Source organism: Myotis myotis, unplaced genomic scaffold (assembly GCF_014108235.1).
Source record: "Myotis myotis isolate mMyoMyo1 unplaced genomic scaffold, mMyoMyo1.p scaffold_m19_p_2, whole genome shotgun sequence".
Lineage (NCBI taxonomy): Eukaryota > Metazoa > Chordata > Mammalia > Chiroptera > Vespertilionidae > Myotis > Myotis myotis.
This window is the reverse complement of record NW_023416324.1, coordinates 195,544,311-195,569,673: the sequence shown is the minus strand read 5'-3', so window position 1 is coordinate 195,569,673 and position 25,363 is coordinate 195,544,311. Positions and strand designations below refer to the sequence as shown.

General features: G+C 39.6%; 1 protein-coding gene across 6 annotated transcripts in view; it reads right to left on the bottom strand.

Moving 5' to 3' along the window:
- VEPH1 (ventricular zone expressed PH domain containing 1) overlaps positions 1-25,363 on the bottom strand; it is a 200,290-nt gene that overhangs the window by 40,757 nt on the left and 134,170 nt on the right. For 5 of the 6 annotated variants that reach the window (XM_036350440.1, XM_036350439.1, XM_036350435.1 and 2 more), the window contains 2 exons: positions 14,002-14,141; positions 10,369-10,503 (listed from right to left, as the gene is read on the bottom strand). In XM_036350440.1, the coding sequence (XP_036206333.1) occupies positions 10,369-10,503; positions 14,002-14,141 (275 nt within the window). The remainder of the gene's footprint in view (positions 1-10,368; positions 10,504-14,001; positions 14,142-25,363) is intronic. The other variant, XM_036350438.1, reaches the window with a different exon arrangement.

Here is a 25,363-nt window from a genome sequence, read left to right as displayed (position 1 = left end):
CCTTCAATTTCCTGCCATGATTTGCATTTTCATGGAGTTCACCCCTTAATCCCTGGATTGACCCCTTGGCCTGCCTTCTTTGGACAGGCTCTTATTCACACATTCTTTTAATCTCCTTACCTCACCTTTGGTTTTTAGACACTGCCTATCAGATTTTCCTGGTTCTGGGCTCATAGCCCAGGGGTCCCCACCCCCATCTAGGCTTCTGCAATTCCAAACCGAATTCTCATCTACTGCATTCCCATCTAGCTTGCTCTGAAAGGGAGGTTCACCATAGCTAACCTCTCTCCAACACCATGATTCATTCACACTGCTCTCCCTTGAGGCTGGCCTGCAACACTTGTCACTCACATCACACGTGTAGACTTATATTTCTCCTTAGAATTTGAATAGTTAACAGCCTTTGTATAATAAGCCCATTTCTTATTTACTTCCTTACGCATTTATTTATTAAAGTGCTGTATTAACAGTGTATCTCAAAACACTCAATCTAAGCCTCGAGAGCATTGGGTCTCCTTTTGTTCCACACAGAATTGCTGCTTTAGTTTTATTTGGGCTTGGACAGAACTGCCAATTACTCTGGGAACTGTCAAGTGTGTTTGTAGTGATGTGGACTGAAAACAAATCTCCAAATGTTAGCCAGATGGGGCCCATTTTGTTTCAGCAGCAAATTTAAATTTTTTTTTGTTTCCATAATGGGCATAGTCTTGAGACCTCATCTCTATGGCATATGGAATTTCTCCAGGCTTTGGGAACTGGAACATGTGTGTCAATAAAGGAGACTTCTCTCTCAAATTCTAGTCCTGGAACAATTCCCCAGTCAACTTACTGTCTGGTCCTCTGATGATCAGAGCACCTCTGAAGGGTGGAAATATTAACTGTATCTCTGTTTACTCCATGGAAACCATTCTCCCCATTTCTTAAACAAATCAATGGATTTTCTACCCTTTTAAATAAATCCTTATTTTATAATGAAAATTGATGATCTTTTCTTTATTTAAGTAAGCTGCTCATTTTACATTTCCTTACATTAAACAGTACAGTGGGGCCTTGACTTACAAGTGTCCCGACTAACGAGTTTTTCGAGATACGAGCCGTCTCTCGGTCAATTTTTTGCTTTGAGTTGCGAGCTAAAATTCGGATTACAAGTCAGCTTCAGATACCCCACCGCTAGTTGGCGCAGTGAACGTTACAGTGAACGCCACAACATCAGCCCAGCATCATGTGTCTCACTCATTCACTTTAATGATTTGACATACGAGTAATTTGAGTTATGAGATCGGTCACGAAACGAATTAAACTCGTAAGTCAAGGCCCCACTGTATAACTAAAAGTGGTACTTGTACAATGAAATTTTTCCTTGATTACAAAAGAAATACATACTTTTTAGAGAAGATTTAGAATATACTAGTCCCATCAACCAGACCTAACCATTGCTCACATTTGGGTATATTTCCTTTTGGTTGTTTTAGTGGGCAATCCTCTAAATAATCTTTATATAAATAAATTTGTATATTTCAAAGTGGTATTTCACGTAAGTATAGTTTCACGTCATTAAACATTTCCCATCGGGAGGAACCAAGATGGCGGCATAGGTAAACACCAGAAATTGCTGCCTCGCACAACCACTTCAAAAATACAACTAAGAGACAAAATGGACATCACCCAGAACCACAGGAAGGCTGGCTGAGTGGAAATTCTACAACTAGAAGAAAAGAGAAAAGCACACTGAGACTCAGGAGGTGCAGAAGTAAAGTGCAGAGGTACGGAGGTGTACATGGAAAGGGCTGGCAACTGAGGATGCAGCGCATGTGGAAAGGGCTGGCAACTGAGGACGCAGTTGTCTTTTTCAATCGGGAGGGAGACACAAGCTCCCAACTGCTCTGAACTCCAGTTCTGGGTGAGTCTCTGGGGACATATGGGGAGAAACTGGACTGTCTGGCATCGGTCGGAACTTGAGGGCAGCTTTCTCTCAGAGGTGCTTGCAGCGATCACCACAGGACACTGAGACCTGGGGCCTCTTAGGGCAGGGCTGAGGATTAGCCATAGCTGCTTGCTCTGCCCTGTTGATTCCCTGAGACCCCGCCCCACCCAAGCTGTGCCCAGAGGCTTTTGCATATGAATGGCCTGGCCCTTTGCAATCTAAAATTACCTAACAAACTGCAGCTGGGTCAGAGAGACACAGAACATCCAAAAGAAGGCCCAAGGCCCCACAGCAGCTTGCATTGCATCACAGTTGGGCCTCATCTGGGCACCTCCAAACCCCAAACAAAGAAGAGGAATCTGCAGATCTCTCCATAGCTCCTGCTGGGTAGCCTCAGGCAGAGGCTAAATTAGCACCTCCTTAGAGATCCAAGAGCCAGTGTACCCAGTGGTCAGAGTGGGACCATCCAGATTAAAACTCCTCAGATCCATAAGGGACACATTCAGGGGGCAGACTCAGTTAGTACCAAAGCCCCACTGAAGCAAATCTTGCTGCTAAGGGTGTCTCCAGCACAGAAGTTCTCCCACTGTAGATACAGCTGATTCTCACAGCCAATTGGCCTGGAGGTCAATTCTTCCCAGTGATACCTACAACAATCAAGGCTTAACTACAACAAGACTGTGCACAAAGCCCACAAAGGGGTGCACCAAGAGTGTCCACCTCAGGTAATTGCGGAGGGTGAGCCACTGGGCCCTATAGGACACCTAGCACAGAAAGCCACTCTATCAACACAGGGAAGCATAAAAAATGCGGAGACAAAGAAACAGGTCACAAATGACAGAAATAGAGGAAAGCAAACTACTGGATATAGAGTTCAAAACCGCGTTTATAAGGTTTTTCAAGAATTTTCTAGAAACCGCCAATAAATTTAGTGAGACCCTCAAGAAATCTAGTGAGACCCTTGAGGTTATGAAGAAGGACCAACTAGAAATTAAGCATACACTGACTGAAATAAAGAATATTATACAGAGTTCCAATAGCAGACTAGAGGATCGCAAGAATCAAGTCAAAGATTTGAAATACGAAGAAGCAAAAAACACCCAGCCAGAAAAACAAAATGAAAAAAGAATCCAAAAATATGAAGATAGCGTAAGGAGCCTCTGGGACAACTTCAAGTGTACCAACATCCGAATTATGGGGGTGCCAGAAGAAGAGAGAGAGCAAGATATTGAAAACCTATTTGAAGAAATAATGACAGAAAACTTCCCCTACCTGGTGAAAGAAATAGACTTACAAGTCCAGGAAGCACAGAGAACCCCAAACAAAAGGAACCCAAAGAGGACCACACTAAGACTACATCATAATTAAAATGCCAAGAGCAAAGGACAAAGAGAGAATCTTAAAAGCAGCAAGAGAAAAACAGTCAGTTACCTACAAGGGAGTACCCATACGACTGTCAGCTGATTTCTCAACAGAAACTATGCAGGCCAGAAGAACGTGGCAAGAAATATTCAAAGTGATGAATACCAAGAACCTACAACCAAGATTACTTTACCCAGCAAAGCTATCATTCAGAATTGAAGGTCAGATAAAGAGTTTCACAGATAAGAAAAAGCTAAAGGAGTTCATCACCACCAAACCAGTATTATATGAAATGCTGAAAGGTATCCTTTAAGAAGACGAAGAAGAAGAAAAAGGTAAAGATACAAATTATGAACAACAAATACACATCTATCAACAAGTGAATCTAAAAATCAAGTGAATAAATAATCGAATGAACAGAATAAACTGGTGAATATAATAGAATCAGGGGCATAGAAAGGGAGTGGACTGACTATTCTCGGGAGGGAAAGGGGTGTGGGGGTAGGGCAGAGGGTGGGGTGGGAACCAGGTGGAGGGAAGCTATTGGGGGGAAAAAGAGGAACAACTGTAATAATCTGAACAATAAAGATTTAAGAAAAATTAAAAAAGAAACATTTCCCATGAACATAACTTGCATGATTCCTTAATATTTGTCCATATGGATGAATATATTATTTTAATTGTCCCATGTCTAGATATATCTATATATCTATATTTCTATTTCTACATTTATATTTAAGACGCTCTTTCTCCCATCTTTAGGTATTTAGGCTATTTAAAAATCACTTCACAATACTTTTTGGTATGTGTGTCTTAAGTTTTGTACACATTTCAGATAATTTTTTAGAACAGATTCCTAGAAATAGGATCACTGTGTTAAAGGATATGAATATTTTTAAGACTCTTGACTGGCATTGCTAAATTGTTTTTTAGGAATGTTGAAATAATTTACACTTCAACTAGAAATGTGTGAGAGTGTCTGAACTCCCTTAATCTAGTCAACGCTGATTATTGTCTTTTTAAAAATGAATTTAAAAGGGCCATTCTATTTTAATTTCAGTTTTTATATCTTGACTAAACACTTTTCCTGCACTCCAAGTCTTATTTGCTCATGCTCTTGACCAACTCCGATGATTAATTTGAATGAGCTTAAGTATCTTAAGGATATGAAACTTTGCCTTGTATGCTGTGACACATATTTTCATTTAAGTTATTGTATACACAGGTTTGGTTTTATAAACTTTATATTTTTATGGAGTCAAATCTATCAATCCTCAACTCTTAGACATTACTTATAAGTTTAATTAAATTTTAATTATTTAAATGGATAATGTAACAAATACTCATGTACTTGCCAGGTAAATTAATACTGATATTTTGCTTCTGTTTTTTTTTTTTTTAAAAAGAAAATTACAGATGAAATTGAGATCTCCTTAATCTTCTTCCCAGTAACACTTCCCTCCCTCTTCCCCCCTCTCCCCCAGTTCCTTGTTATATAGAGACAATGCCATCATGAATTTGGTGTGAGTCTAAATATGGCGCTGTATTTTGATCACAAGTATATGTACCCATAAATAATGCATAATACTGCTTAAGTGTGCTTTAAAAATTTATGTAAACTAGCATACTATTCATGTCATACTCTTGCAACTTGCTTAATAGAACTCAATATTCTGTTTCAAAATTTATCCCATGTTGCTACATATAGATCTAATTAATTCCCTTTTATTGCCTGTATAACATGACTATACCACAACATTTTTTTTTCTTTCTTCTACTGATGTTCATTTTCATTGCTTCTGATTTTTTTTTTTTTTTTGCAAACAGTGCTCAGTTAACATCTGTTCATGTCTCCTAATGTAGGTATGTGAGAGTTCTACCTAGAAAAGGATTGCAAGATAATAGGGTACAATGAATTTATAATATAACCAGCTATTACCAGATTGCTCTTTTAAAATGGTTGTAAAGGAAAATTTGACTTAAACTTTGTCTAGGACAGAACATTTTTGTACATTATAATAAAAAAAACATCTTTATGGAAAGAAATGAGCATCTCTGATAAAATGTTTAAGCTCTGTTTACAGAGAGCTTAAATGTTTCATGGCAGGGAGATCAATATAATGTTATGAATGTTAATTAACTAGATAGGGTCTCCTTTGGAGGGTATGCGTAAACATTTTTTAAAATAAGCTTTAAATGAAAGGAAGGCTTCTGGAAAGCTAGTTACTCATCCATGTTGACTGTTAGCTAGGTGTCTATTTTAATTATTATTTATTTTATTACATATATTTGAGTCTGATTTAATTATTACATATATTTTTTCTTAAATACTTTTTTCCTAAATAGGTAAACCTGTTTTATTCTCATTTATTGTGTACAAACATTCTCATTCTTTTATGTATTTGCCAAGACTTTTATTGTCACATTTTTTTATTCTCACCATTTTTTTTCTTTATTGGCAGTGGTCGGCAAACTGCGGCTCACAAGCCACATGCGGCTCTTTGGCCCCCTGAGTGTGGCTCTTCCACAAAATACCACGTGCGGGCACGCATGTACAGTGTGATTGAAACTTCGTGGCCCATGCGCAGAAGTCGGTATTTTGTGGAAGAGCCACACTCAAGGGGCCAAAGAGCCGCATGTGGCTTGCGAGCTACAGTTTGCCGACCGCTGGAAGGTATTACATATGTGTTCTTATCCACCCCCCCACATCCCCCTGGTGTCTGTGTCCATTGGTTATGCTTATGTGCATGCATACAAGTCCTTAGGTTGATCTCTCCCCCTTACTCCCACCCTCTCACTAGTTTTTGATCATTGTAAAATGGGGTTATCATTTTAAAAATTGTAAATCAATTATTTCAATAATTTTTAGTGAGTCTAAACATCTTACATTTTTGGTCATTTGAGTTTCCTGTTTGGTAAATTTTCTGTTCATATTCTTCATTAAATTTTTTCTTCAGTTGTTTGTCTCTTCTGTGTTGATTTATAGAGTTTTTTATGTGTGAGTAATACATATTTCAAATACCTTCTTATAGCTTGTTCGTACCTTTTACCTTTGTTATGGTGTGTTTTGTTATAGAGAAATTTAAACTTTTTGTGTAGCCAAATCTGTTATTCATATTTGCTTCATGATTTCTGTTCACTTAGGTCTTAAGAAGTCCTTTCTTATCCTGAAGTCATAAAGGTAAACTTCAGTATTTTCTTCTACGTCTAAGGTTTCATCGATTACATTTAGGCCTCTAATCTATCTGGAGTTGATTTATGTACATAATGTCTGGGAGGGACCTAATTTTATCTTTTCAATCTGAAAAGTCACCTGTCCCCATACTATTTTGAAACTATTTCATTTTCTTCTTTTTTTTTTAAAGAATCTACCAAGTACCTATATATTCTTGGGGCTATTTCTGGAATCTTATCCTTTACCATTAATTTATCCCCGCAACAATAATCATGCTCTCATCTGTTGTTGTTTTTTTTGAGCTAACATTTGGTATTTATTATGTTACACAGGAATTGTTCTAAGGGATTTGTATGTATTATTTGATCATTACAATCCTGTTGGTAGATACTCTTAAAACACTAATTTTATTTTTTTAAATTTTTATTTATTTATCTTTATTGTTGAAAGTATTACAGATGTCCCCTTCTCCCCCCCACCACCCCCGCCCCTCTATTAAGCCCCTCCACCCTTCTCCTGCCCCACCCCAACACCCAAGCCTTCACTGCACCAGTGAACTATGAAAAGGGATGTGTCATTCCAGGCAGAAACGTTTAAAAGTCAGTCTGTGAGTCTCCGAGTTCCCTCTCTCCCTCCACTGTGGTGACTGTAGATGCAAATGTTGATATTGAGTTGCCAGAAGATGAACACAGAACAGAAGATGCACCTGGAATTCTAAGCCACCACGTGGAGGACTGCGACTCCGGAGAGCCATCCAAACCCACCACACACTTTGCACGGGTAAGAGACAATCTTTTGCACTCTAGTGCTATTGACTAGCTATGTGACCTTCACCAGGTCCCTTTGCTTCCAATTTTAACATCCAGAAAATGACAAGATTAATTTATTTATTCAGTTAGTTCCCATTATATTTTGAGCTCCTACCAGGCACTGTGTGAACTTGGAAAAATAACAGTAAAAAATGGTGCAATCCCTGTACTCAAGCACTTTCCAAGTTAATAAATATCTATTGTTGATTTTCAGTTCTGAAATTCCAGAATTTTATTAAAAGGCAACAGCAAGAACAAGCCCTCCAGCATCATATTCCAGAGAGTGAGGCATTTTCTCAGGAGTTTTCTCCTTCTTTCTAAACCCACTTAGCTACAGTGTCAACTCCATCACCGCAGCTGATGCAGAAACACTCATCATTTTCAATCACTAGCGTATGTTACAGTGTACATATGGTGAAAAAATAAATAAAGCAGTATTTGGACCATTCTCACAGCAATTTTGAATTTAGTGGACACAACACTTAATAAAGAAAGTAGAAGAAAAACAGTTTGATTGAGAAATACCCAGGGCAGATAACTGCCAAAGATGTACAATCTAGATATTAAAGCCTTTTTCAATTACTTATGAATAAACCAAATTATAAAACTAAAAAATTTGAAAACTAAAAAATTATAAAACTAAAAAATTTTCAGTTCACTTTTCTCCAGAGGACTATTTATCTGTATAAAATAAAAGAAATATGAATAGGTATACTTGTGAGCGTGCGCAAAACTGATCTGCCGAATTTTAAAAAATCTCTTAGGACTCAAAGCATCATGCCAAGTTCTAATTTACTAGTTGCCTCTAGTTAAAATACAGTTCACAATGAAACATTTATAAGAATTTGAGGCATTGTCTCTAGACATGATACCCAGTTTAAAATTTGAGTGAAATATACAAAGAATTCCATTCTTTTTGTACTGGTGCAATTGTGGCATTTCCTTTATTCTTTCATACTGCATACCTAATTCTTAAACCAAAGCCAAAAACAGTGATGCAATAGTTGAATGTGTCTTCAGTGTCTTACCCTAAATAAACTTCTGATGAATCAGACCCATTTGTCATCCTTTCACAATCCTTCAACACTTAAGAGATATTGAGTTAATTTTACAATATAACAGTTTTTGATTAATTTGCTACTTGTTTGTTCTTTGAATTTATTTAATATTGGTATCTTTACTCCCCTTCTCGATAGTAAAACAAAGACAAGACCACGATCATATATGTAGTCTCATAACCTCTGGTTTGCTTAGTAAGCATCCAATGGTTATTACTGTGTTTTCTTAAAGGTAAAACAAGAATAATCAAGATCTTTGAGTAAAGTAAGGGCTTAGAGAAGCTGGTAATATTTGCTAAGGAGAGATCAATAATCAATCTCTATTCTCATTGTACATATTCTATTTTCCCTGAATGACTCAATCCACTGTCATAATGTCAAGTTCTATCTTATGTTTCCCAAACCCATACCTTCAGTCCTGGTCTTCCTGGGATCCATTTCAACCACCATCTTCACGTGGTTACCTATACAAACACCTTCAGCTCAAATATGTAAGCCAGAATGCTTTACCTTCTTTTCCCACAGTGGCTTCCTTTGTGGCCTCTCTTTCTCAGGATGGAGCCATCATCCATTTACCTGCACGATGCGCCTGGAGTCATCCTTGATTCTTCCAGTTTCCTTATCAGGCACCAAGTGCTGTTGATCCTACTTCTTTAAGAACCTGCATCCATCATCTTCCTACAACATCCAGCTTTGATTCATGCCTTCATTTCCTACCTGATTACAGTAACAGCTTCCTAAGTAGTCTTCTTGCCTCCAGTCAGCTTTCCTCCAACCATTCTCTCCATACTCGGGCTTACGACTTCTCTCACATACAAAACTGACCACGTCAGTGTACGTCCATGTCCAGTTTCACTTCACTGATTGGATGGGTGTAGTTCCACATTCTGATCTTTTCCAAGTTTTCGGACCACTGTGTCCTGAGAGCTATGGCCCTGCTTCCACACTCCTAAAATTCTCTGGCCCTCAAGTCATACTTGCCTGCCTCAGCACAGGCCCTTCTCCCTGACGATGCTTTCTCTCTTCCTGTTCACCCTATCTTCATTATTTTTTTCTTTGTGGTGATTGCAGAGAACAAGGGCATGAGAGGAAGTTTGGAAGGAAAAAATGAAAAGCACTGAAAACCTGGATCCCGATTCACTGGTGCTCTTTCCCTTTCGATCCTAGAGTCCATGGTCTTCTTTTGTAAAATGTTTTCTATTCCACGTCGTATGATAGTTTTTGAGTAGCTTTTAGTGGGTTGTACTGTGTCGTTCTGTGAGCCTCAAACAGTAGTGCCAACGTTGAGCTAAGCTACTCCAGGATATTGCTGCCTTGGCATCCATCAGCCCGTGGGGGCCTTAAACTGACACTGGCCGCCTAATGCAAGTGCACGTTCCAGACAACTGCCTACAGAGTCATGAGCAAATAAAAGTTTCTGCTATGATTTCCCCAACAGCCCTGTAATCAAGTTTTCCCTGCTTCCCAGGGCCTTCTCCTTGGGTGTGCCTTAGGTAAGACTTTCATGGGCTTACCAAAACCCCACTCTTTTTGGTTTGAATTGGACAAGCTGGCCTTAGCCTGGGAACCCAAAAGTACTCTCTCCACAGACCCAAATAAAGGCATGTGTCCCAGAACCTGCCCCCCCCCCTCTCTCCTTCTCTCTGTACCCTCCCTTAACCACCCCAAGTGGCCCCTCAAGGCCTGCTGTGTACTTCCTCCAGGACCTGTGAGTCATAAACTTGTCTATTTCAGTTTCTCTTCTGGTCTTTTGTTGTACGGGGCTCACCATCTGGCACCCTGTGCCCCGCTTCACAAATGTTGATTTAACAAAGTCACAATAGGCAATGACCCTGTCTACTGACACCGCTCTAACCTGAGGCCACTGCAGCACCACGTGAAATCTGGTGCTATATTACTTAATAAGTGTTTTCTAAAATAATAATAAAAGAAGATCAAGGAGAGAAGGAAAAAATGGAACTGTTGAGACACAGGCAAACTGCTTCAAGATAATCTTGAATCTTCGTTTAAAATAACATGTCCCGGGAAAGAAGCATTTACCTTCTGCTGTGGAAATGTAGACTCCAGCATGGCTGTTTCGAAGCTGTGGGCACCCTCTGCCTGGGTCTTCTCCCACAGAGATCTGAGAAATTGCACAGAACGGCTCTGGATGGACAGGGGCTCTGGAAATAGGCTCTGAAAGGGCATTAGTGAGAAAAACATGTTGTCTCTTGTCTCCCCAAGATTGTTTGATTGGCTACAGGGCACTACTTGGGCTTGATTTGAACTTTAACATGGTTTAAATTTAAATAGAAGAACAAAGCTACCTTGAAGATTGAACACATATTTTAGGCTTTTTATTATTATAGACTAGAGGCCCGATGCACGAAATTCATGCAAGAGTAGCCCTTCCTTCCCCCGGCTGCTGGCACTTGGCTTCCCTCTGGCAGCCAGGACCCGGGCTTCCCTCACAACCCCAGCTTCGTCTGGAAGGTCTTCCAGGAGGATGTCTGGTCTAATTAGCATATTATACTTTTATTATTATAGATAGAAAAATTAAAAGTATTGAATAAGATTTTCAAGGCAGTTGACATTGATCTCTATAAATATTCCTAATCTTTGTAACATAGTATTTACTTCAATAATTTCCCAAGCATGTTACCCAATTGGAAAATGGTCAATATAAATATTTATTTTTCAAAGCTCTGAGAATTAATGTATAAAATTAAATCTAAAGCACAAATATCAGAGTAGATTATGAAGACTAGAAATTAAATAATTGAATATTCATGTTGCACATATCTAAATATGAACATTGTGAATAGATGTGTGGGAAACAAAAAACATTTTTAATCCTAAAATGTATAATGGATGGATATTTCTAGAACTTTAAGATATTCTAAGTGTTAGATAATAAGATTGTTAATGTAAAGGAAATCACATTTATGTATATTTCATTCAAGCAAATGAAAATAAAAAGTTCAAAGGAAAATTTAAATTTTTTTTGTATATTTACTAATCTATTATGTTTTTAATAGTTATTTACATGTTGTGATGTAAATTGCTATAACTTTAAATGTGAGCATTTCAAGTCAAAGAAACAATTTTATAAAAACATACAGAACAGAACAGAGAGCATAAAGTATTATTTATAAACACACAAAACCATTTATGTATTATATTTTATGCTGAGGTATGACAAAATTATGATATTGGTATATAAATCCTATTTTCTATGACAGTGACATCCAAGCATCGACTTATGAAACTCTCTATGTAGTTTGTGTATAAGAAATTTCTATTTAGTAAATAAAAATTAGTTTTTCCCGAGAAATATGTCATTACTATAAAGATGAGCTATTTGTACTGAGTGGGGAAAGGTGAAGAACTTTATACTCTAAGTGGCCTGCAGATTAAAAAAGGCTAAGATCCAGTACCAGGTAAGATGATTATGCACCCATACTGTGGACACATCTGGGAATTTACTTATTACCAGAAAGTTATGTAGCACATGATTTTTCATTTAAAGAGAAGCAGAGCCTGGCCAGCGTGGCTCAGTGGTTGAGTGTCTACCTAGGAACCAGGAGGTCACAGGTTTGATTCCCCGTCAGGGCACATGCCCAGGTTGCAGGCTCAATTCCCAGTAGGGGGCATGCAGAAGGCAGCTGATCAATGATTCTCATCATTGATGCTTCTATCTATCTCCCTTCCTCTCTGAAATCAATAAAAACATATTTAAAAAAATAAAGAGAAGCAGAGCCTGACTTAATTAATCATCAATCCAAAGGGGAGCGTTTAGACTGGAATCAGTGCGTTCAAGAGCTCCATGAACCTGTTAAATTGACAGAAGGAAGAGCCTAGCCAGCATGCAAGGCTAGGTTTGTAACCACGAAGTCAAAGATTTGTTTTTTATTCAAATCTTTTATGGATGTTGTGAAGCCAGGGCTTATCCAGACCACACAATATCAAAGCTATGGAAAAAGAAAGGAACCATTACAGCAAAATGAACAAAGAAGAAAAGCAGTATAAACATGCTTTGGGGCGATTTTGCTTAAAGAAAAAGACAAAGAATCAGACTATGTCAATAAAATGAGATAAAGGGGCAAAAATAAAAGCAAGTTTTCTTGGTTTGTTTTCAGAAAACTGACAACTGTTAAGAACAAAGCCAAAGATCAACCCAAATACAAAATCACTGATGAAAACTGTAAGTAAAGTAATTAAAGTAAAATAAGGTCATTCTTTTAAGAAATAGAACAAAAATCAATGCTTTTTTTGTATTCCAATACAACTTGATTCACATCAAAACACGAGTTGTGAGTTATTAAGTTTTATAGAATAGGTGATAGATAGTCTTAAGGCACATCTACGCTGTCTCTTTTCTTAATTACTATAGTTCCACTTTATGGTTATGATACATTCAGCTGCTTTTATTTATAAAATATAACTGCCTGGTTGTGACTTTTGTAGGGGGTATAATAGAAATGTTTTATTAATAGAAGTAAATAAACTATCTTACCACTTGGCCTAATTTTTAAGCGTCTTACAGCATTTGAATTCTGTTTTTCCATCCTTTCTTTTCTGCACCTGCCTGCATCCATTCATTTTATTTTTTAACACATGTGCAATAATGAAAGGACTACTGGATCAGGAGTCAGGTAGTCTGAATTCTGCCCTTCAATTTTCTTATCAGTAAAAATGATGTCTTAGGTCTCTTGTATTACTAACACTTTATAATCTGTATTATAATTTTACATGAAAATTTAATGCATTTGAGATAAATATTTCCATAAAAGAATCTTTTTTTGCCTTCATGTCATTTCTTTTTTTTTCTTTGTTGTGAGTATGACATATGTCCCCTTTTCCCCCCCATTGACCCCTCCAGCCATTCCCCCCTTGCCCCAGCCCTCACCACCCCATTGTCTGTGTCCATGGGCCATGCATAGCATACAAGGTCCTTGGTTGATTACCTCCCACCCACCAACCCTCCCCCACCTTCCCTCTGAGATTCCACACTCTGTTCCATGCTTCCATGTTCTGGATCCACTTCGTTTATCGGTTTATTTTGTTACTTAGCTAAAATAAGAATCTTTTTTAATGCTAAAATATTTGCATCAAAATTTTAATTATTAAGTTGAAAGTTTCTTGTTATGAAATTTTACCTATACTGATATATTTTGTGGAAAAAAAGCATTCCAGTATTTTAACAATGTCTAAAAGGGTGTGCCAACATGAAAATTAACTGGAGATTGAGACTATAAATAAAGGCTAGCTCTACATTAGGAAAGCTCTTCCCCCAAATAAACTGGTATTTTTGTTGTTTCTCAAAAAAGTATTTTCCCTTTTATTTTCCTTTTTTTGTAAATGAACTAGAGGCCAGTGACGAAATTTGTGCAAGGGGCTCAGCCCTCGCAGCCCTGGCTTTGTCCGGAAGGTCGTCCGGAAGGATGTCTGGTCTAATTAGCATATTATGCTTTTATTATTATAGATATTAATAGGGTTGGTCTCCTGATTAGTAATCCAGAACTTTTTATAAGAAAAGTATCCTAAAATATACAAAAAATCCTTATTAAATATTAGTGATGAAATGTGTATATATTGCTGTTCCCTACATATCAACTTTGGTCAAATAATAATTCAGCAAAAATGATCATAAACTCATACCAAGGAGCCACGATGAACTTAGCTTATACACACCTGCTGAAACAGAAACATGATCTGGATCCATGGCTGAGGTTCTTGGCTGATGAGAATAAAACTGGATTTACTGTACAGGCAGTAATGGCCCTTCAGGGAGCAGGTGAAGAACAACTTGGCTACACAACTTCTAACAGTATCTAGGAATAAATACACATAGCATTGAACATTCGAGTCTTCTCGGAGTTACACTTTATACTTCAACACACAAACACCTTTCGAAATCCATTCTTCAGCTTTCAGTCTGACAACCAGTAACTCCAAACAGCTGTGTATTTGGGAGTGGATCCACTTCATGGAATGTAGATTTAAATGCAGATGCTTTTATCCATTTTTCTCTGGTTTTAATGAACAATGCATGAGGAATCTCCAAGCAACTAACACAGCAGAGTTAACTTCTCTCCAATAAAAAGGGAGATGCTGTGTCATTTCCTTCTTATTGGGCACCTTGAAAGGATAATGTGGGAAGATTAAGCAAGTGGATGGAGGAAACCCAGCCATTTTTCGATGGTGGATGGTGTGTCATGAATCAGGGCCCCAGTTCACTTGATTGTTCAGGGGCCATGCAGACAGCCTCCAAAGTAGCTGGCCAGAAGTGTGGCTTCCTGTGAACTGGCCTGGTCTGATTCTAAAAGGTCATTTCATCTTGAGGAGCTTCAGCAAGGAAGCTTAATGAGATCATCCTTTAGGGACAAGAAAGTGGGGGAAGACAGTGGTGGTGGAATAGAGTAGAAGTGGTGAGAAGTCATGTATAGGAGGAGCCATTTAATCTTTACAACCCTACAAGATGGGCATTATTCTTGCTATTTTAAAGATGATGAAGCTTAGCCTATTTGAAGGTCAGTGTGACCTTGGTACATGACACACAAGAGATGCTCCTCAGAGAATATCCAGATGAATGAATGATGCTCAGAGATCCAGAAAAAAAATATTGCTGAAGGCTGCCTGACTTGTGGCAGAATCAGGATTTGAAGTCAGCTGAACTGATGCCATGTTGGAACGCTTTACTGGGGATCTTAAAATCTGTAGTCATATTAAGAGTTCATGGAGTATTTATTGCTTCAGAATTAATCTGACATTTTACATGAAACATGTTGAAAGTTAATAGATTCAGTATGCCCTACGATTATAAATGGAAATGGATTAGCATTTATTAAAAGTGGATGGGGACCCTAATAAGGTGGCAGAGTCAGTCCCTATCCTTGCTCCTTTAGGTGTGAAGGCATAACAGGCTTTTCAGGAAGAGTTTGGAAGCGTTCTGGGAAGGTGGCCAATGACAGATTAGAGAAGAAGGCATTGGAAACAGCAATAAATTCACAAGGCAATTTAGAAGTATATACTGGAATCTTAATAATATTAAGCAGCTTTCTGTGATTCTGAAACATTGGTATGAAAGAACTAGTTTTCATGAAGTTAATTGTTTTGGGGAATTAAAAAATGTTGGGTTGAGCATTCAATATCCTTCTTTAAAATCAGAAATCATTCCTGCATTCTGAGGGTGAATGATGGGTCATGACATGTAAAGAGAGTTTGAAGTTTCAGTGGGAAAGACCAGGAGGCCTGGATCTGGGAAAGAAAGACCTCAGAATCGAATGGAGCACCTATCGAGCTAAAATTGCCCTATCAGAAATTGTTTGACAAGGGTAATGAAAAATGCATTTTGGCACCGATGCTCTGAAATTTGGAATTTAATCTATACTAGAGAAATAAGAAACAAGTATATCAAGAGAGCCACACCAAAAATGGTATTTGAAATAAATTGAATGTATATAGACACTGAGATAGCAACATGTTTCTCTTTAATAGAAAGTTTCAAAAGCAAAGTTCTTTCCTAAGAACCCATGTCAGTTGTAAGTTGAACTTCAGACCTCTGCCATGAAAAAAGTTTTTGTCTATTTTCTACACTAAATTCTTACTGCTCATTCATGTTTTCTTTTTGAAAATGAACATTGCTTAGATTTATTTACTCACCCAGAGTCTACCAGCTTTCTATACACAAACCACAGGGGTTCCAGATCACATTAAATGGGTGAAGTGGTAGAGCAGAGACCTTTAACTTAGAAGCATATGCACTGGCTGGAAAAATAAATCAGTTCTGTGACAGAAGGTTTTTGTCAATATTTTCAGTAAAGCTGACCTGTATCAATATTTTTTCTTGTCATTTTTTCTCCCCAGAGCTTTCCAGGCTTGGAAAGTTTTCCCCACAGTATTAATACTTAGTTGTTACCTTTTCTCTGTAATTTTCCTCCCTCCTGTTCATTCAATGGTATTGAATGGTAAACATGCAATAAATTGTTGTTGAATAAATAAATGTCAGACACTGTGAGAGAACAAGAGGGACCATGATGTTGACCCTACTCTTAAGAGGCTTACAGCACAATAGAAATGTCTATAAACAACATTGCTTATAAACATCTAGAAACAAAATTTATAAAAATATTTTTATGCCCATGAGATGGTGGAGGGACACACTATTATGACTATCAGAGAAATGAGCAGTTTATTCTCCCTGAGGAGGAAATATTTGAGGTGAACCATGAAAGATGATCATGATTTTGAACTTAGAAAAAGTGTGAGGGAGACAAACATTTTAAGTGTAGGGAACACCCTAAAAAATAATCACACAAGGTCTGAATGTTCAAGGTAATTCCAGGAAGTAAATTTAGTATATAGGGGTCATTAAGACATAGTATACTCATACAATTGATGCCCAAAGTGTTGTGCATTTTTCTAGACTTAGGTGAAGAGAGAGATTAAACGATAGAACCATCAGAAAGAGTATCTATACAAATTTTCTTAAGTCCATGAGATACTGGAGTTTTGGGAAGAAAAGCACAGAGGTAAAGTGACATTTTCGTCATAGCATACCATTTGATCAACATGACTTATGACTATTGATGTTGACCTTGATCACCTGGCTGAGGCAGTGTTTACCATGTTTCTCCACTGTAAAGGTAATCTCTCTCCCCCCCTCCCCCCTCCCCCCCCACCCACACTTTCCACACTGTACTCTTTTATTTTTAATCCTCACCTGGGGATATTTTTCCATTGATTTTTTAGAGAGTGGAAGAAAGAGGGAAAGACAGAAACATCAATGTCAGAGAAACACATTGATTGGTTGCCTCCTGCATGCACCCTGACCATAGCTCAGGCTGGGGAGGAGCCTACAATCAAGGTACGTGCCCTTGACTGGAATCGAACCCAGGACCCATTGGTCCATGGGCCAATGCTCTATCCACTGAGCCAAACTGGTCAGGGCTCCACATTGTATTCTTTGAAGGGAAGTTACTATGTGAAAGTGGGGAGTTTGCTTTACCTCCTTGAGGGCAAAATAGCTACATAAATTATGCGGAATTCTTCTGCATAGATTTGTCTCTTCCTTCTCCAGTTATTTTATTCAAATTATTTAGTTAATTATTCTATCAGTATGTGCATATAAATATTTACTTCATATTTTAATACTATTTTATTTTTGCTCTGATTGTTCCAGCTTTGGCCATTAAGAGTTCTTTCAGTTGGCTCCTGTGTCCATTTCATGTGCCCTCATCATTGTGTGTGTGAATGTGTGTGTGTGTGTGTGTGTGTGTGTGTGTATTTTTTTTGTGTGTGTACTTATTTACTTTCTGGAACTAAAAGATACTCCTGGCTCGTTTTGTATGTTTCCTGCCCCTCTCTTGGAATCAGCTGTTTCTCCAAGGAGTTCTGGTTCCTTTTATTGGAGAACTAGAGGCCTGTTGCATGAAATTTGTGCACGGGGCAGGGGTGGGGGTGTCCCTCAGCTCAGCCTGTGCCCTCTCACAATCCGGGACCCCTCGGGTAGGGTCCCTAGGCCTGGCCGGTGATCAGGGCCTATCAGGGCTTTCCTTCCCCCAGCTGTCGGCAGTTGGCCCTGCCCCTGACGCTGCCCCTGCTTGCCATCTGTGCAGCACTGCTCCCCCTGCCCCCCCGCACCTCCGCCACTGGTCGCCTCCCTCTGTGGGTGACAGGCATGGGGTGCAATCACTTGGCTGACCTGGGCCTCCATCTGCAGGCGATCGTTGGCTGGCCCCACACATCTGCCACAGTGTTGCTGGCTGGTGGCCTGAGTTTTCCTCTGTGGGGCGATCAATCTCAGGGCCCCCAGATTGATCCCACTGTAGAGGGAGGCCCCGCTCACCTGCCGCAGCACCACTAGCCGGGTAGCCTAGGCCTTCCTCTTTGGGGCAATTGATCGCGGAGCCTCACCATCAATCACCCCGCAGAGGTAGCCTGGGCCTCCCTCTGCGGGGCAATTGTGGGGTTATGGCTGGGCCCCCCAACCAATTGCACCGCACCTGCCTTGGCTGGCCTGGCGCCAGTGCGTGTCATAGTGTGGTCGTCTGGAAGGTCGTCTGGACGGTCATTCTGCTGTTTGGGCGTTCTGTCGATTTACATATTATGCTTTTATTATTATAGATGGTATTAGAAACCAATATCTGGGTTCTAGGTGTGCTTGTTGCTACTGAGGCGGCATTACTCCTTGGCCCTCTCAGCTAAAAGAGTGAGGAAATAATATATGTACACATATGCAATTTTTTTTTCTATATATAACTGTCTTTATCTATATTAAACTAAACATAAGTTCATATGATGACTTCAATTCTAATTCTTTACCACATGGAAAGTTTTAGCCTTGCTTACCTGTAACTCCCACATCAACAGTGAGGAGCCTAGCTTCCATTCCTTTTTTAAAAAAAATACATTTTTATTGATTTTAGAGAGGAAGGGAGAGGGAGAGAGAGATAGAAACATAAATGATGAGAGATAATCATTGATTGGCTGCCTCTCGCATGCCCTCCACCAGGGATTGAGCTTGCAACCCAGGCATGTGCCCTTGACCAGAATCAAACCCAGGACCCTTCATTCTGCAGGCCAATGCTCTATCCACTGAGCCAAACTGCTAGGGTGCCTAGCTAGCTCCCATTTTGTTAGTGTTTTTATCTCTGTGCACTACAGAAGGCAGAATCTCTCTCTCTCTCTCTCTCTCTCTCTCTCTCTCCCTCCCTCGTATCCTCTGTCTCTGTCTTCTCCTCCCTCTCCCTCCCTCTCTCCTCTCTCTTTCTTAAAAAACTTTGTGTATTTAGCCTTTACTATAGTGCTTGGCATAGAGAGGCTTCCTTCAAAATGTAATAATAATATCTCTCTATATAAAAGCCTAAGTGACCAGCCGACTGTTCGACCAGCCGACTGTTCGACCAGCCGACCGGTAGCTATGACGTGCACTGACCACCAGGGGGCAGATGCTCAATGCAGGAGCAGAAACCACAGGCATGGAAACATGGAACAGACTGATGAATCTCAGAGGGAAGGGGGAGGGTGGAGGGTGGGAAGAGATTAACCAAAGATCTTATATGCATACTAGAGGACTGGTGCATTTGTGCACCAGTGGAATCCCTCAGCCTGGCCTGTGCCTTCTCGCAATCTGGGACCCCTCAGGGGATGTCAGAGAGCCAGTTTTGGCTCAATCCCTGCAGTCCAGGCTGAGGGACCCCATTGTGCACCAGGCTTCTAGTTTTATTATAATCTTTCTGAAGCAACAAAGCTAAAAACAGTAGGATAGTCTCATGAATATGAGAAAGTATAATATAATATTTTGATGTTTAAATTTTATCTCACTTTTAACTACACAGTCCACATGGTCATATCTAATATGAGAGATATAGCTGTTTATTAATGTGAATATTCTTCCTTGGTTTTGGCACTTGTATTTTAGCTGTATTCCAGGTACCAGTTATATTATGATCTTGTTAAGAAAATACTTCTGTATTTGTTTCATTTTTGTAAAATGCTAAAAAAACCCCCAAAACATTAGAAATGTGGAAAGTATACCAATTAACACTTTGGAAAACATTCTAAAATTAGAAATAGTCTTAAATGAAATCATGAAGTTTCAGAAAGGAGTTATAATCTATAGTAATAAAAGCATAATATGCTAATTAGACCAGACGTCTTTCCGGACAAAGCTGCAGTGGCAGGGGCCAAGGCAGAGGTGGTAGAGGCCTCTGGCCTCTGTGGTGGGTGGGGGCTGAGGCTGAGGAGGCAGAGGTGGCAGAGGCCCCCAGCCGCTGCAGTGGCAGGGGCCAAGCCCCTTGCATGAATTTCGTGCATCAGCCCTCTAGTTTTGTAATAATGTTTTAAAAGTCTAGTGGAAATTCTAAATCAAGCAAAACCATAATAAAAAATAAGATTTTAGTTTATGTGTGTGTGTGTGTGTGAATTACTTAAAATATTACAGCAAGTTAATATGTGGAATAACTAATATTAGTGTTTACTTTTATACCAATCACTCTGTTAGGTGTTTCATATGATTATCATTTTATCCCCATAGTTATCTATTATTATCTCTATTTTTACTTAAGAGGTTAAAGTGTCAGAGAGTTAAGTGACTTAATCAAATAAAATGCAGAACCAAGATTTGGACTCAAGTTCATCAAAATGTAAGACCTATATTTTGTTCACAAAATGATATTACCTCCTCCACAGTAACTGTCTAGTGGACTTGAACCTGCCTCCCCAGCCGAGTTACCTATAATTTCTGTGGGGGTAGGGCAGACAATCCAAAATAAATTGTCTGTCTTTAATAAGACCACACAAGTTGTCCAGACCTAGAAATATAACCTAAGGCATTAATGTTTATGTAATTTCCATATAGTCAGCAAAATTCACTAAGCTGGTGGTAGGACAAATCCTATATAATAAAAGCATAATATGCAAGTCAACCAAATGGCAGAATGACTGGTCACTATGATGTGCACTGACCACCAGGGGGCACACACTCAATGCAGGAGCTGCCCCCTGGTGGTCAGTGCACTCCCACAGGGGGAGCGCTGCTCAGCCAGAAATTGGGCTCATGGCTGGTGAGCGCAGTGATAGTGGCGGGAGCTGCAGGTGGGCGGTAAGAAGTGAGGGGTTCCAGTCTGTGAGAACCCCATACAGTGAGAGGGATGTCTGACTGTTGGCTTAGGCCCAATACCCCGGGGGTCCTGGACTGCAAGAGGGTGCAGACTGGGCTGAGGGACTACCCCCTCCCTGCCCAGTGTACAAATCTTGTTCATTGGGCCTCTAGTCTTTTCGTAAGTCTAAAGAGCCATGGCAAATCTATAAAGAGAAGCTCTTTCTAGGCCTGTGTAAAGTAAAAATAATTGGCCTCTTTTATCCCTAAATATAGTAGGAGAAAATAGGGGAGTGTTCTGAATGCAGAGGAAATAATCAAAATGCATAGGCTTAGAGGTGAAGAAAGCTAAAGGGAGGGCTGTGGTGTTAACTTTAATGGCCTGTGATCTGCTATCAGTTGATAAGTGGTTTTACTACTTATCTATATTGGATCTGAGAAACACACAATTCTTCTTGGTAAACTAGACACATGACTCATCTCATAGGGAGGCCAGTTATATATAATCTATGCTATCATATACTTTTTATTTAGAGATTAGTGCCTTTTAAGAATAAAAATAGAATATGGCTTTGATTTTTATTATAGCTAGTAGAAATATCAAAGAGTTGGCTTTATTTTTTAGAAAAAGGAATGTTAGCTCTTGTTTTGAATTATTTACCAAACTTACACTGTGAAAAGTCTTCCAGCTAAATAAGGGTCAACTAAAAGAGTCTGGCTTGTTTCCCAGGTTTTTCAACTGAGTCATTCTTCTCCATATCCAAACTATATTTCTAGAATGATTTATAAAATTCAAACATGGGACTATTTTGCTGAAATTGCTAAATTGCACATATATATAAGCAACAGATTCAGAGAATGCATTTGGAGGGACTTAGCAGGAAGGGAGCTAATTTTCATTGACTCCTTACATTATACCTAGGTGTAGATGCAACATATTACATTGAACACTTGTTCTTCCTGTTTTATGAAGAAGGAAATCTCAAGATCAAACTTCCAGGAAGCAAATGAGCTAGAATTTGAGCCCAGGTTCCAAAGTTCATTCTCCTTGGAATGAATCAGAAAATAAAGTGAATAGAAGTACCTCAAAAAGCAAGTATGGTCCAGTGAAAAGATCCTTGGCCCAGGTGTCAGATAACCAGGGCCTTAGTGGGTAGACTATTGTTCTCTTTTCTCCCTGTCCTCTTGCTGCTTCTTCTCCTGTTTTTAATTTAAATTCTTTATTGTTTAAAGTATTACATATGTCTCCCCTTTCCCCCATTGTGTCCTCTTGTTTTTTATCTGTAAAATGGGATAGGCTAAAAAATTGATCTAGAATGTACTTTCTAAAATTTTATATTTTTACTAGAGGCCCGGTGCACAAAAATTTGTGCACTTGGGGGTAGGGAGTCCCTCAGCCCAGCCTGTGCCCTTTCGCAGTCTGGGACCCCTCGGGGGTGACCACTTGCTGGCTTAGGCCTGCTCCCTGGGGGATTGGGCCTAAGATGGCAATCAGGCATCCCTCTGGCAGCCCGGCAGCTCTTGGGGGATGTCCACTTGCCAGCAGGGAGCAGACCTAAGCTGCAGTCGGACATCCTTAGCGCTACTAAGGAGGCAGGAGAGGCTCCCACCACCACTGCTGTACTGGCAGCCATCAGCCTGGCTTGTGGCTGAGCAGAGCTCCCCACTGTGAGAGCGCACTGACCACCAGAGGGCAGCTCCTGCATTGAGCATCTGCCCCCTGGTGGTCAGTGTGTGTCATAGTGACCAGTCATTCCCAGTCTTTCTGCTGTTAGGGTCAGTTTGCATATTACCCTTTTACTATATAAGATAGAGGCCTGGTGCACGGGTGGGGGCTGGCTGGTTTGCCCTGAAGGGTGTCCCGGATCAGGGTGGGGGTCCCGCTTGGGTGCCTGGCCAGCCTGGGTAAGGGGCTGATGGCTGTTTGCAGCTGGTCACACCCCCTTCAGGGTGGGAGTCCCCACTGGGGTGCCTGGCCAGCCTGGATGAAGGGCTGATGGCTATTTGCAGCTGGTCACACCCCCTTCAGGGTGGGGGTCCTCACTGGGGTGCCTGGCCAGTCTGGGTGAGGGGCTGAGGGTTGTTTTCAGGCTGGCGGGCGACTGAAGCTCCCAGCCTCTTTTTTTTTTTTTTTCTTTTTCTTTTTAATTCTGGGATTTATTTACCTTCTATAGCTGTCTCTGGAGCTGAGAGCCGGCTCCAGCTCTGAGGCCGTTGCCAGCTGAAAGCAGGTATCTGGGGTTTGTTTAACTTCTATAATTGCAACATTGTTGCATCTGGAGCTCAGAGGTGGGCCACGGCAGGTGGGGAACCTTGGCTTCCTCCATCACTGGAGCAAGCAAGCCTCATGTTCACTTCAGCTGTGTGGCTGCCGGCTGCCATCTTTGTTGGCAGTTAATTTGCATATCCTGCTGATTAGCCAATGGGAAGCATAGCAGAGGTATGGTTAATTACCATGTTTGTCTATTATTAGATAGGATTTGCTTATTATCTTTCTCATTCTAGGGCAGTGGTTCTCAACCTTGGTTGCACATTAGAATCACCTGGGAATCTTTTTAAAATCCTGATTTCTGGGCCTCATCCTCCGGAAATTCTGTTTCTTTGTTACTAATGTTGTGGCCCCACCCCATAACAAAGAAACAGAATTTCTAGAGGATGAGGCCCAGAAATCAGGATTTTAAAAAGATTCCCAGGTGATTCTAATGTGCAGCCAACGTTGAGAACCACTGCTCTAGGGTGTAAGCTCCATGAGGATAGAAATTTTTTATTGATGTTTTAACCATTTTTAGGTGTACAGTTCAGAATGTATTTAATGTGTTTATCTCCAAAAATTTTTATCTTCTCCAACTGAAACTCTATACTCATTTAACTATAACTCTCCAATTACCTCTCCCCCAGCCCCTGAAAGCCAACAATTTATTTTCTGAGTATGAATTTAGACACTTTTAATACCTCAGATAAGTGGAATCATACAATATTTGTTCTTTTGTGTCTGGCTTATGTTACTCAGCGTAGTGTCTTCAAGGTTCATTTATGTTGTAGGATATATCACAATTTCATTCTAAGGCTGAATAATTTTCCATTGAATGTATATGCCATACTTGTTTACCCATGCATCTGTCGATGGGCATTTGGGTTGTTTCTACCTTTGAATTGTGACTGTTGTGAATACTGCTGCCATGAACACTGGTGTGCAAGAATCTCTTAGTTTCTGACTTCAGTTCTTTGGGGTATATTCCCAGAATTGAATTGCCAGATCATATTCTATGTTTAATTTTTTTAGAAACTGCCACACTAGAATGTACTGTTTAGCTCTAAATTTCTGTGATTTGATGAGGAACTGTAGAGGCACACAAATAAATGTGTCTCTGATGACTGCTCAGAGCAGGGTTGGATGTTTGCCCAGGGCGATCAGGACTTGCTCTCAGCACTCAACACAGGACAGATGGCAACAGGGTCTGTTAGAGTAGATTTCCTCCTTCTCCTTGACACTAGCCAGACAGGAACCACTGGAGCCATTTCTTCCATCGTCCATTTAATTCTTCTTTGATGTATTTCAAAGACATGGAATTCAAAATACTGACCCAGAATGAATAAATAATACTGTCATTTAACTATATAAATATCCTAAATTGGACAGAAAAAAAAGTAGGAGGAAATGAAACTGGTAATTTATCTGATGAGATCGTTTTCAAAGTAGATAACATAAAACATGTTTTTGAAGTCAACTCAAAATTACAATTTGGGGGGAAATGTAGAACAAGCTTATCACTCTAAAATACTTAAAAATATTTATTACTTGTAAAACATAATAGGAATGAAATACTTTTGATTTTGCCTGACAAATGGAGGAAGGCATCACAAGCCAGTGTGAACCACTCACCAAGCTTTAATTCCACTTGATTTGTAAAACATATTTTTGTCTTAGATGAAATTGTACCATCATTCCCAAATTAAAGTTTAGAAGTTTTAAACAGAATAACAATTATTTCATTAACTTTGATTTAGGAAACAGAGGAAAAGATATTCCCAGGTTAAAAAAATATAGATTCTCAAAAGTGAAGATGATTTTCTGAAATGACTGTTTGAAATAAGTCTTTGAGAGTAGACAGTGCTTTCATCAGCTTGACATTTCCAGGGCTTGGTTCTGCAGTAGGTTCCCAGCAATGTGAGCTGTTGAATTCATGTGTGCTTAAGGAAAAACTACCAAATTTCTCATTTGATGAAGAAATTGGGGCAGGAGGACAATGAGTAAGAAGACTGTTTCTTGTTTTCACTAAGCACTGCTTATGACATTACTGGTTGAGAAATACATGGTCCCTTCTCAGCATCTGGTTGGCCATTGGCCATATCACATGCACATGTGTGTAACTTCTACACCCAGAGCAAAGGTCCTATCTTCTTTTTCCCATTCATGGCAGAAATTGCAGCCAGTTGTCAAACAAGCAGGCA